At 38.5% G+C, this 12,416-nt stretch overlaps 1 protein-coding gene across 1 annotated transcript; it reads right to left on the bottom strand.

Moving 5' to 3' along the window:
- Positions 1-31: 31 nt before the first annotated feature.
- LOC118324974 lies at positions 32-10,071 on the bottom strand (the record flags this gene model as incomplete). Its single annotated transcript, XM_035657502.1, is given in 10 exon segments — positions 32-3,307; positions 3,395-3,429; positions 3,525-3,623; positions 3,787-4,101; positions 5,573-5,899; positions 6,495-8,318; positions 8,587-8,624; positions 8,742-8,849; positions 9,569-9,637; positions 10,030-10,071. Coding segments are annotated over 6 exon segments (951 nt in total). The 3' UTR covers positions 32-3,196.
- Between the last annotated feature and the right edge of the window lie 2,345 nt (positions 10,072-12,416).

Raw genomic sequence — 12,416 nt, 5'->3', positions numbered from 1 at the left:
GTTTTCTTACATCTGGAGAACAATATTTAAAGACCAGGATGTCTCTGCAGCACTACAGTACTTCATTATAATGCTGTTCTGTCTCGCTTTACCTTCATCAACCAACTGTAGCTCTTGTGAATTACACATTGCACTTGGCCATACAGTGATTTGGATAACATTTCGATTAATTGTGCAGCCCTCTAGTTTCCTCATTATGTTGATAAAAGTGGGTGGGCAAACTCTCTCAGGAGAAACTCACCGTCTGTAACTCTGATGTCAAACTCCCAGTGTGTATCAGGTAAGAAACGTCTTTCCAAACCACACCTGTACCGTCCGGCGTCAGACTTGGTCAGCTGTGCGATGCTCACATACAGAACCGTAGAAGACAGCGGAAAAGTTCCCTCTTCATACAGAATGCTGTATCTGCCACTCTGAGCACTGTCGCCTGCCGTTTCAACCAGAATGTTTTCCTTATTACACTCGTCCTTACAGAGGAACTTTCTTCTTCCAAACACACTAAAGTGGCAGGCAACTATAATCTTTTCTCCTTCAGTGTGAGTGAATGTTTCTGCATCGACCAGCCCGCTGTTCCCACCACACAATGCTGCTGAGAAGAAGGAAAATAGCGAATACGAATGATCAGGATGTTATGGATTGCAGATTTACTTTAAAAGAGACGGCAAGTTAATGACAGTTAATCCATCACAAACAGAGAAACAGATATGAGACAGAGGCAGCCATTAGCGAGTTTAAAGGGGAACTAAACCCCCAAATTCTGCTCGCCCCCTCCCAGCTTGCACATTTAAAACAAAAATGCAGCGGAGGACGACACAGGATAGTCCTATAGGCTTCAAGTTTCTATATCATACTTAATGATGTCACAAATTATGCTCGTAGGCCTCGCCTCTTAAAAAAACAGGTTTTCATTGAGCTCAGATAAACCTTCCACTCTCAGCAGATGAATGTGAAAACATCCTTCTAGTGTCAAACTCTTCACAGTGAAGACCAAACATCCAACAGGGTTCCCACACTTTTTTTAAGAAATCATTTTCCAGGACATTTTCCAGGCACTTGCTCACAAACGTTCTTATAATTTACTGGTAGGCATCGTAGGGGGTCAGAGTTTATGGGGCACTCAGCGTAGCAGTCTCAGACGATATTCCTCTAGTTCAAATCAAGTTGAATTTATTTTAAACCACAACAACAAATGTGATCTTTAATAGGCCGTCTGCATGTAGATATTACTGTCTACAGGATGTCCATTCCCGTCTGGTATTACTGGTTTTACATATGCGATCTGAGTGAGGGGCTAAAATAAAGATTTCCCGGACAACATCGATTATTTCCAGCGTTTGAGTACAGAGCTGCGGAGGAGGGACAGGAACACAAAGAGGGAATTTCCTAGTACCTTTGGTATAAATAAAATTTAACTGTCAACTTCAGATAACTTTGGAACTGTGAATTTTACTGGCCGGTATAAACAGGAGGAATGACTACAGCAAGAAAACTTGTTGCAATGTTAATATGAACACCTGACTACTGTTTTAATACAGAATTGCAAAAATGTGAACCTATCCTTTAATAAATGTTCCTACTGTAACACATCACGATGAACAATAAGTCATTTTTTGACAGATTACATTAGATCGTGGAGACACTGCAGCAGCGACGTGTTATATAAGATAAACATCCACAACCAACACTTCCAACATTTGTACAGTACGGAGAAACATACTCAAACTTCCTCACCTGATAAGAAGCAGAAGAACAGAACATGGTTGATATTCATTCTGAATTTAATCCAGATGAAGAAAAATCTGCCTGTATCCCGTCAATCCTTCCAGCCTCCGTCTGTCTAATCAATCAGGAAGCTGGTTAATGTGATTTCCCCCTTCCCCTCTGTGGTTTAAACGCTTATCGCTTCATCTACACCTACAGGATGACGACGATGACGATGGTAATGTGGCACACTCTTATTTCTATTCATTATTATTATTGCTTTAATCTTATATTATTGTTAGATATTTGCTTCCGTTTTATTTTATTTGTTTGTGTTTGTTTTAATCCTGCCTCAACCATTTAAAGTACTTTAAAGTTTGTGTAATATAAAAATGTATTCAGCCTTGTCAGTTTAGATTTGGAGGAGAGGAATCAGACATTTTTGTCTCTCGCTGTATCTAAATTATGATCTGTTTAACACACAAATATCACCCCCACTGTAGCTACAACTCTCTTCCAATATATCTCACATATATTAACAGCAGTCAGCAGCATTTTACAGGCTGTTACGACAAACTCCGTGATCTAAAAAGAGATCAAACAGACATCAGGTGTGTCTGTCACAGGACTCACTTCCTTATTGTGGCGCTGCAACAGAAAGATGTGGACAGGATAGAGAAACTTTATTTATACACCAAAACTATGAGAACTGGGCCTGCTGTGACCAAACTGCTAAAAGTGACATTTATTATAAAGTAAAAGTCATTTATCCACTTTTATTAATACTCACAAAGAGTTCCTATAACTCACCATTCTGCTTATAACAGATACTTTATTACTTTAACTACATTTTACTTACTTACATTTACTTTACATTTTACTTACTTACTTTACATTGTATATTACTCGTGACTCTTGACTCCACGTGTGTTTTTGATACTAAGTCCCAATAAAACTTATAGTGTGTTTATTCCCTTCCGTGTGTTTCCAGTCTGTATCCGGTCTCTGGGTGTGGCACATGGTCTCAATCAGCTCACCTTCCTCTCATCATCCCAGCAACCGGCAGTGTAACTACCCTCTGCAACCGCTCATCCACACCCTGAGTGGGGGGCTACGCTTCGGCCAAACTTTGCTCTTTTGTTCGTTTTTTGATTCCTCGTCTTTGCCTTTTAGACCAACCTCCTGTGCTTCAGGATCACCGCCTGCCTCCCGCTTCCCCTCTTACCTCTGCTGCACTTCACCCATAAAGCTTCATCCTGCACGTCTAATACGAAATACTATCTAGACCCTGTTTTTTTTTTTTTTAGCCCATATTAGTTTAAATTATGATCAATCTGTGTCATGACACAAAATATACACCATAAAAAAACTTTTTTGAAAACTTTGCTTAGATTTAAGAAAATATACACTACAAAAAATGTTACTTCAGTTGTTTGTGTGTGTTCAGATTTGACTGAAGAATGAAAACATGCTGATATCTGAATACTGTTATCGATTACTTCTCCAGTGAATTGTACACGCTGCGATCAATGCTGCACGGATCAAGTTCTTGGTAGACTGGTTCTTCGTGTGTGGACACTGCAGAACAGTCGTCATAGATGGGAATCTGAAAAACAAACAGTGTTTTTTACCGAAAGTGACAAGCAATGATACTTGAAATGCACTGGTAGCCATGGTAACAGCTCAGAGTCACCTCCATGTTCCTCTCAGTTCCCCTGGTGTTCACATCTGTGCAACATAAAGCACAAAAAGAGGTGTTTTCCTTGTTTGTAGTTCTATTTGTAATGATTTTAAGCACAGATAAAGGCAGAAAGGCAACTCACAGTCAACATTTCTTGTCTTCCGTTTGTAGAGGAGTAGTACACAAACGACCAACAGCACAATAACCACAATCGAATAAACAACCGGACGCAACCCGACACCTATTTGAGAGACGATTGAGAGATTACAATAACTGAACAAACAATGACAGATCACAGCTGGAGAGGGATTCATTTTCTCAGGTGGCTTTAACACTGAACCTGTTTGGTTAGAACAAACTCTTCACACCTCCAAAGACACGCAGGAACATTTTCATCAGCTCACCTCCTGTAACTGTGATCTCAAACTTCTGGCATTCATTTACGCCCAGTCTTCCCACGCCGCACTGGTACCACCCTGAGTCAGACTTGGTCAGCTGTGTGATGGTCACTTTAAACATATTGCTTCCGTATACAATGATGTATCTGTCACTCATAGCTTCCACGTCATTGGTGTCAATGAGAAAAGTGTTACATTCCTCTGTACAGAAGAACTTCCTGTTTAGCTGTTGTGAAAACAAGTGGCACGTGATTGTGATGTTTCCTCCTTCAGTCGCGCTGTGGACTCTGGACTCGCCAAAGATAACTCTATCACATATTTCTGGTAGGAAAGATGAAGAGTGAAAACTAAATTATTAACTGATTAATCAGGAATGGAAGTATATAAGAGTAACAAGGAAGGAAGATGTGAATTTTGTTATTATTATTCATTTAAAGTTCAACTGTCTTTCACTCGCTTTAATGTTCATGGTTTCCATTTTGTGATTTGATTTTCAGTGTTTAAAAACGTCTTTATTAACATCATAACCGAGCTGCCACTACACTGAGGAATCTGAAATATTTAGAAAAAATAATTAAATTAACATATAAACCTATTAAAATACTACAATTCCAATTAAAATACTTAAATTAAACTTTAATTTAAAACAAGTTTATCCTTTGATTATCAGCCAGCTACACAGTCACATTCATGCATGTAGCCCGCGCATACACCCATGATTAGTTCCGTGTTAAAATGTGGCGGTGAGACAGTGAGCGGAGGGAAAATGAATGGTTCAAAAACACTGCAATCGTGGCTCCAAACAGGAACTTTATGATATGAAACAATTAGAAATATATTATATATGGTCTGTGATCTCACGCCATGTAGGCGGATTCGGCTCTGCTCTGCTGCTGACGTACAAAAACCAGCAGCCCTCTGCAGCTCTTTGGAAACAGGAAGTTTTTCTCTTGCTGCTAAAAAAGGGCAAAAGGGCAAAAGGGTAAAAGGAAAACTGTGTTGGTTCCTCTCTGTGGAAGAAATTAGTCACTTATAGGCACTGATGTGTGTTGTTGAAAATAAACTTCCATGGAAGTATATGATTAGCTCCTCAGCAGCTGTACTGAGGTCAGTGACTTAAAGGTCCAGTGCAGAAAGGGAATATAATATTCATGTGTTTGTTACCTTAGAATGAGACGTTTTTATCTACAGAGGGAGCGGGCCTTCTTGTATGGACGCAGCCATATTGAACCACCATTTTTCTACAGTAGCCCAGAGTTTTTTGTGACCACTGTAGTTTCTCATACACACTTTACAGCCTGGTTCTAACTCCCAGGTCATCAAACACATTGACCAGCGGTGTTCAGCCACCACCAAATGCAACTAAATCCTACACACTGGTCCTTTAAGAACATAACTTAAGAACACATCATAATTTATAAAGTTATCATATGTTTTTCTGTAGCCTTCAAATCTTCAAAAATATTTGAGGGTTGAATAACAGACAACCAAACTGTGACTAGAGAAGAAATTTTGTATTTTTCTGCTCCTGAAAATGTTGCCTCATCTGTCTGAAGTTGTGTTTTTATCAACTCTGAGTATCTCTTTAATTTTCATTATTTTATGCATTTTAGCAGCACTCTTCGTACAAAATGTTCACCATTAACCAGACTTATAATTTAATATCAAAATTCACATGACAATGTCTGTGTTGATCACCAGTTTTAGAAACTGAAAAATAAAAATAAAAATAAACATTATTGTATAAAATGTTGGGATTGTGTGCCATACTCACAGTCAATCATCAACTTACCTTTAACTTTAATCTCGAACCTGTATGGACCGAGTGATGACCCATTCACACCGACTGTGTACCACCCCGCGTCAGACTGGGTCAGCTCCAAGATGACCACCACCACTTTATTCTCAACCCTGTCGTATCTAATGGTGTATCTGCCACTCATAGCTCTGTTCCCATTTGTTTCCACGACAATGTCTTCCTTTTTGCAGTCGTTCCTACACAGGTACATCCTGCTTCCTGTCGGTGCCTGAAAGGCGAATGGATTTCTGAAATCTTCGCCTTTCATTTTTATAAAAGGTTGGGATTGATCGAGTCCAGCGCTTCCATCAAATAGTGCTGCTGAAACAAAGAACAAGAACAGTTCAGACCCTGATAGATTTCAGACTTAGTGAAGGCAGTGGTAGTTTCCGGTTGAACTATCAGGAACCTCCAGGTTTATTAGCAGTATTATATCCAACAATGCACAGTGTGGATTATTCTTCAGCTGCAAAAACTGCATAATTGCATTTTTGTATTTGAAAAAGAAGTTCATAGCCTGTAGATTATGAACTCTTGAGGGTAAGAAATGATAAGATGTATCTCTGTTCTAACCAAATCTAACCGACATTACAACAACAAACAACAAACAACAGCTCTGACTCTGCAAATGTTCATTTATTTAAGTTAATTAAAACACACACTTTAACATAAAGCCTATCAACCGTTTCGCATTAAAAGTCCATAATTCATCAGCTGTAACTTAATGATTCTGATAATTCATAATAATATATATTTCACATTATCGGCCGATAATAAATCTGTCCTGATAATTATATATATATATATTATTTTTTGACTATTGATGTCAGACCAATGCCCAACCCTGATGCAGCAACCACCAACACCAACACACCAACCACCAAAAGAAGTGCATTAAAGAAAAAGCCAGTCTGACCTGATGAGAAGCAGAAGAACAGGAAATGATGGATGTTCATTTTCATTTGAAAAAAAAAAATCATTAATCTCCAGGAGAACTGCTACTACCGACTTTCTCCGTCCGTCTTAAGTTTAAAGTTCCTCAATAAACGACTTTCAAACATGTCCCCTCCCCTCTTGCTCCCCCTCATTCTTAGAACTGAGCTCTTACTCAACATCTCAATTTCGTAAGCATTTTTTAAAAAAACCCTCTGTTGCTTCCTCTCAACAGTTAACAGTCAACAGTGTAAATAGTGACTGACCTAATGCTGTACCTGTACCTGGAACAAAAACTAATATCACAGTTCTTTAAATTATCCTTTCCCCTGACATCCTCAAACTTCTCTCCCAGACTGATATCCCATACATTCAACATCCTGTTTCAGAAACACATCAGATCAAAAAACGGTGATACTAAAAGTTAACCAAAACATATTTTAGCTCTAGCACCATCTCTGTTCTCCATCTGAGCCTCACTTTTCACCCTGTTTTTTAACGTAAAGGAAACGTGGAACGAAGAAGGGAAACAGGAAGTGGTTGATCTTTTTTAGGTACAGTATAGGGGGCAATTCTGCAAAAAAAAAAAAAGAACTGTCTGTTTCCTCTTTTCAGCAGCAAATTGTGACTTTTTAAATTTAAAGAAACTGCAGTGTGTTTGGCACCAGTTGCTGTCAGTCTCAGTCCCGTAGTGAGTAACTGGTTTTTACTCAGTGGCCTGGCACCCAGGTTGACCTTCATGGTTCCCGGGTAACTTGGGTGATCCTCTGTGCAGCACCACAGGGTTGGGATTTGTGATTTTGAGTGAAATGTTAAATAAATGAATGATAATGATTTGGTATACACACGTCCCTCCTCAGGATGAACTGGAGTATTGCACTTTGGTGATTGTTTGACTTCTCATCAAGCACTCTCCTCTAAGGTCACAATGTCAGTTTTTGTCAAATACCACAGTGACCCTGAGAGCTCACTGACACTTCATATAAAATACATGCAAACAATCTTCAACAATTTGACAATGTGAGCTCTCAGGGCCGCCGTACAATCAGGGGCATTTCCAGACTTCTCTGATTTGGGTGGCACAAGAGCAGCACCAACTTATGTCCCAATTCGCAATGTATGCAATTCCAACACTGTTTATGGACCCCAGTTGCATGTGGTATAATAATATACAAAAGAACAGCATGGGAGTAGTAGAAACTGTTTGCAAAAGGGAGACTTGTTGATACCCATAAAACCCATTTTCATTCAGATATGTCGACTTCAGAGGTCAGGGAATCCCTTTAAAAATGCCTTGAAAATGTTTTTCCATCGCCAATATTTCGCCCAATTTTACAACATTATTTTGCCTCCTCCCCGATATGCTAGCATGACATGGTTGGTACCTTGGTTAAAGTATCTTCAGTAGATTTTAAATGTATCCCCCTACGGCCTCTGCTTTTGAAATCTGCCCCCTCCAGCTTGTCATCTGTGGCGATATAAGCTCTAGGAAACTAACAACCAACAGTTTTTGCTATTTTCTGATATTTTTAACAGAAAAAGATAAATCGAGAAAATAATGAGATTTTACTTTGCTTATATTTGTAAAGGAACTTTGTCCCACTTGTTATCGTTCAGCATAAAGTAAATCAGATGAAGGAAGAACCAAACACACAGCTTTATATAAAAAAGTGTCCATTCAGCAACTATACACGTCCTGTGGAAGTGTAGAGTAGATCTGGTCCTTATCCCTGCTGGCAAAGTCGAGACTCTGGTAGGTGGAGTCTTCACATCGGGAGAAGGGACCCAAGTTTTCATAGGTGGCAAACTAATGAAAAAAACAAAACCTTTATCAATATGACAATATACATACAAAACAGATGATAAAGGGATAAAGGGATTCTGATACAGAATTTCTGTGGCGATACGATATTAATATTTAGGTTTTAAAATAACTGACCACACATTTTTTTTCTTTTTATAACACATAACAGAAACAAGCATTTTTAAAGAGGATCCAATAAATGTATTGTTTTTTTCATGAATTGTGAGCAAGGTGAGACATTTTACAGTTGGAAAAATAAAAATAAACTCACCTCCATGTTTTTGCTGTCTGTTTCCTCATTGTTCAAACCTGAGGAACAGAGACGACAACCAAAATCAGACTAAAGTCAAGAAAGAAATTCAACACTCAGCAATAATTTGGTTGTGTGTGTATTATAATGGAGTGCAGACAAGGTTGAAAAGTCACCATCAGTTTCCTTCTTGGACCTCCATTTGTAAAGAATCTGTAGTAGAAAAACAGCCAACTGCGCAACGCAAACCAGTGTCACACATACGACGACAACCAGGGAGTAATCTGAATGAGAGACATAAGAGCAGAGTGGGGAAGAAGAGAGAGAGAAGTTGTGTTAAAGGGTTAAAAAGACCTATGCAATGCAGAGAAGTCTGAATAATGCTTTGTAGATTGTCCATTTAACATCATGACATCCTCTGAATGTCAAATTAATCTTTTTAGAACAGAAATTGTTTTTTAAAATGAATGTGTATATCAGAATATATCAGAATAAATAGAGGGACACGTGTAGAGAAGGCAGTGTTGGTATGGATGCAAGTTTCGCTGTTATTTGGGGTTTGACATCAAAGTTACCGCGCAGCAAACTGTGTTTCATAAGGAGATTAAAGAGGCACTTGAGTGTCCGGGTGAATATCTTCTGTGTAGCCCAGTTAAAAAATATGCATAAATAAAGAGTTTGTCTGTGATTTACTGATAAATAAATAAAAAGTATTTTTTAGGGGGCTCTATTGGCAGAAATGAAATATAATATTCATAATGTTTTCATCATGTTACTGGTGACATCCTAATCAGATAAGATCACATTTTTAAGTGGATATACAGTAAATGCCCTGCCCAGAGGCATGTATACGCTGTATCAGTGTATACCCAACACCACCTCTGCAGCTAGCTGATGAGGGATAGCTGGTATCTTAGCCACACTAATGTTACTGATGTTAGCTTCGGTCATTTTGCTCGACTCATTGGTAGATTAGCCCTGCACCTCTGCGCTGTATCTGTACCTGTAGCTGTTGTTTCCTCAGTCGACTGCTGCTCACGCTGCTTTCTGGTTGTAGGAAAAGTGGTAAAAGCTGTGAGAAATGCAGTGAAAATGATGATTTGTTATTTAATGGAAGACAAACAAATTGCATCAACTCTAACTGTAACTATAGTGATTGTGTTTGGCTCAGTTTGTGTAAAAGCTGAACTAGACTGACTCAGTGTTGCCTCGACATCATCGTGCTGTAACAGCGTGACTCTGTGCTGCATCAGGACCATAAAGAGTGAGTCTACAAGAACAACTTTTGATTCTCTAACTAACTGGGATGTGTGCGATTAATTGACCAGTCAGTTGCTAATGTCACTAGTACACCAGAAATACTAGTCTGTTAAACTAATCATCCTATTTTATTAATGTACAACTGAGAAAACCCTCGGTAGTAGCGAGATGTGCTACAACTAACTAACATGAAGTGTGAAATACCTGTAGCGGTACTTCCTGCGCTGTCACTGAGTGGCAGCTGAACTGTAAAAAAAAAAGGAAGTGCAATGGAAATAATGATAATATGCCTTTTTCTGAAGAACTGTGGCAATATTTCACTGTAGTGTAGTAACAAGACATTTTAAGCAAATAGCAAAGCTGACGTTATAGCACCACTGTGCCAGGTACAGCCTCGCAGAGCTGCTGACCTTCAAAGGCCTTTGCACACCAAGTCCACATTTGTCATCCGATTAAAATCGTTACATTTAGAAACTGTGCACGAAGACGGAGTCGTCAGAAATACAAATGATTTTGTGATGTTCACACTTAAAAGTAAAGAGGAAGAAAATATTGGGTCCAAGGTCCAGTACTTCTCTCCACTGGTTCCTCCTCAGGATGTCGCAATAAATGCCTCCGTCTTGCATTTAGCACTGTGGTTACAAGAGGCTGAGCTGTCCTCCCTCGCAGAAAATCGGACTAAAAAAGACTTATTGTTGGAGCGTTTGTGAGAGTTTTTTTGTTCAAATAAAACCTGTATGAGGCTGATAGGTAGCCTTTAAGAAGGTGATTGAAATGGCCTGTGTGAGTTAGATGGTGGAGAGCTACAGTTTCCCGATCCCACAGCGCTTTTCAGGAAATTAATTTAAATCATATATTTGATCCTTTTTCTTCATAGAATATTTATTAGTCACTTCACTTGGTGTGCAAAGGCCTTACAATACAAATGAACTGCTCAATAACTTTGTATAAAGGGATGTAGAGCGCCACAAGGAAAGCCACACTTCAACCGCTTTTCTGACACTACACCCAGCAGGGGAAGATTGCGAGTAACCACAAAATCACAAGCTATGCAGATTTAGGCAGAATATGACTACTATACTATACTACTATATAAAATAAGGAAATGCAGCCACAGCAAAGACTTTTGCTTCCTTTTACTCTTACTTATGTGGGAGTTGGGAAAGTTGCATTCAAATAAGGAACATGCTAAAGACCTCATCTGCATAGTGAGTGTGTTACTGTGTGCTACTGAATCAACCAGAGGGCAAAGTAGAATAGAAATGTTTTCTTTTTTTTAATGTTATATAGACATTATATCACAATTTTAGACAACCTCATAACATTGGTAACGAGTCCTACATCCTAAGAAACAGGTTTCTCTCACTAAGACTGCAAATAAAAATGGCTTTGTAGACACACAATCAACACTTCAAACTTGGCAATTAAATTAAAATAATTTGAAAACTGTTGACACCAGAACTGTACAAAAAATTTAAATAACCAAGCCAGTGTGTGCTGCAGCATTGACATCAAGGTAATCAGCCCTCACCTGGTAAGAAGCAGAAGAACAGAACATGGTGGATATTCATTCTGAATTAGATCCTGATGACGACTGCCTCTGTCGTTTCTCTCTCTCTCTGTCTCTCGGTGTCCGTCTGTGTGATGAATTAAGAAGTAGAATAAAGAAGAAGCTAAAGTTTCTCAATTTATTAAGTGATGCAACTTCCACTTATTCCCCTTTCTCTTTTCGTGTATCTGTGGTTTTAGAATAGAATAGATCTTTATTGTCATTGTCACAGGTACAACAAAATTTAAAGTGCTCTCCGGTCAGTGCTTAATTTAGCATAAACTTAAAAAAGAATTAAAAATAAATAAATAATTAATTTAAGTGCTAGTAAAATAAAATAAAAACATGTAACATAATTAGCAGCATACATAGACACACATAGTCATACACACCCAGTCATAGCTCCCCCTATTACACAATAATGATGATGAGGTTGGATGTGTAATATCAGTTTTACATTTACAGAGTAGGGCCAGTAGGGGTTGCTAAAGCTTCATGGAGGGCCTTTTTTTTAATGGTTTTAAGGGATGTAAGAAAACTTAAAACTTAAAATATACTCAGTAGGCCTATATCTTAGCATGTCATTCATTTATGTGAAGAGAACTGAATGAAATTGTTTTCAAATCAGTATGAATGTACAACAAAAAACAAGCAGGTTTTGTAAAGCATTGACGAGGTCTGTGGTAGCCTTTGACAAGGGTCACTCAAAAGTGGAGAAGTTGAATGTGTAAACAGAGAGAGAGAGCATTACTGTTTCCACACTCAGCTGCATCATTAATAGTTGTGACATTCAAGGACTGTTTGTGAAACAGGTCAGAGAAAGAAGAACAACGTAGAAAGGCTCTGGATGTCAGACACAGTTCTCCTGCAGTTTAAGGATTTCTCTCCATCTGTATCACATTCAGAATGAATATTCATCATGTTCTCTTTTTCTCCTTCTTATCAGGTGAGGACTGATTACACTGATTACTATTCAGTTTCTTCTCTTTATTCGTGCATACATGTATGCATACATTAGAGTTGTTTTATTATTATTATTATT

This window comes from Morone saxatilis, unplaced genomic scaffold (assembly GCF_004916995.1).
Source record: "Morone saxatilis isolate NCDOM2014 unplaced genomic scaffold, NCSU_SB_2.0 Contig15, whole genome shotgun sequence".
NCBI lineage: Eukaryota > Metazoa > Chordata > Actinopteri > Moronidae > Morone > Morone saxatilis.
Note: the sequence above shows the minus strand (reverse complement) of the source record. Positions and strands in the feature narration are given on the sequence as shown.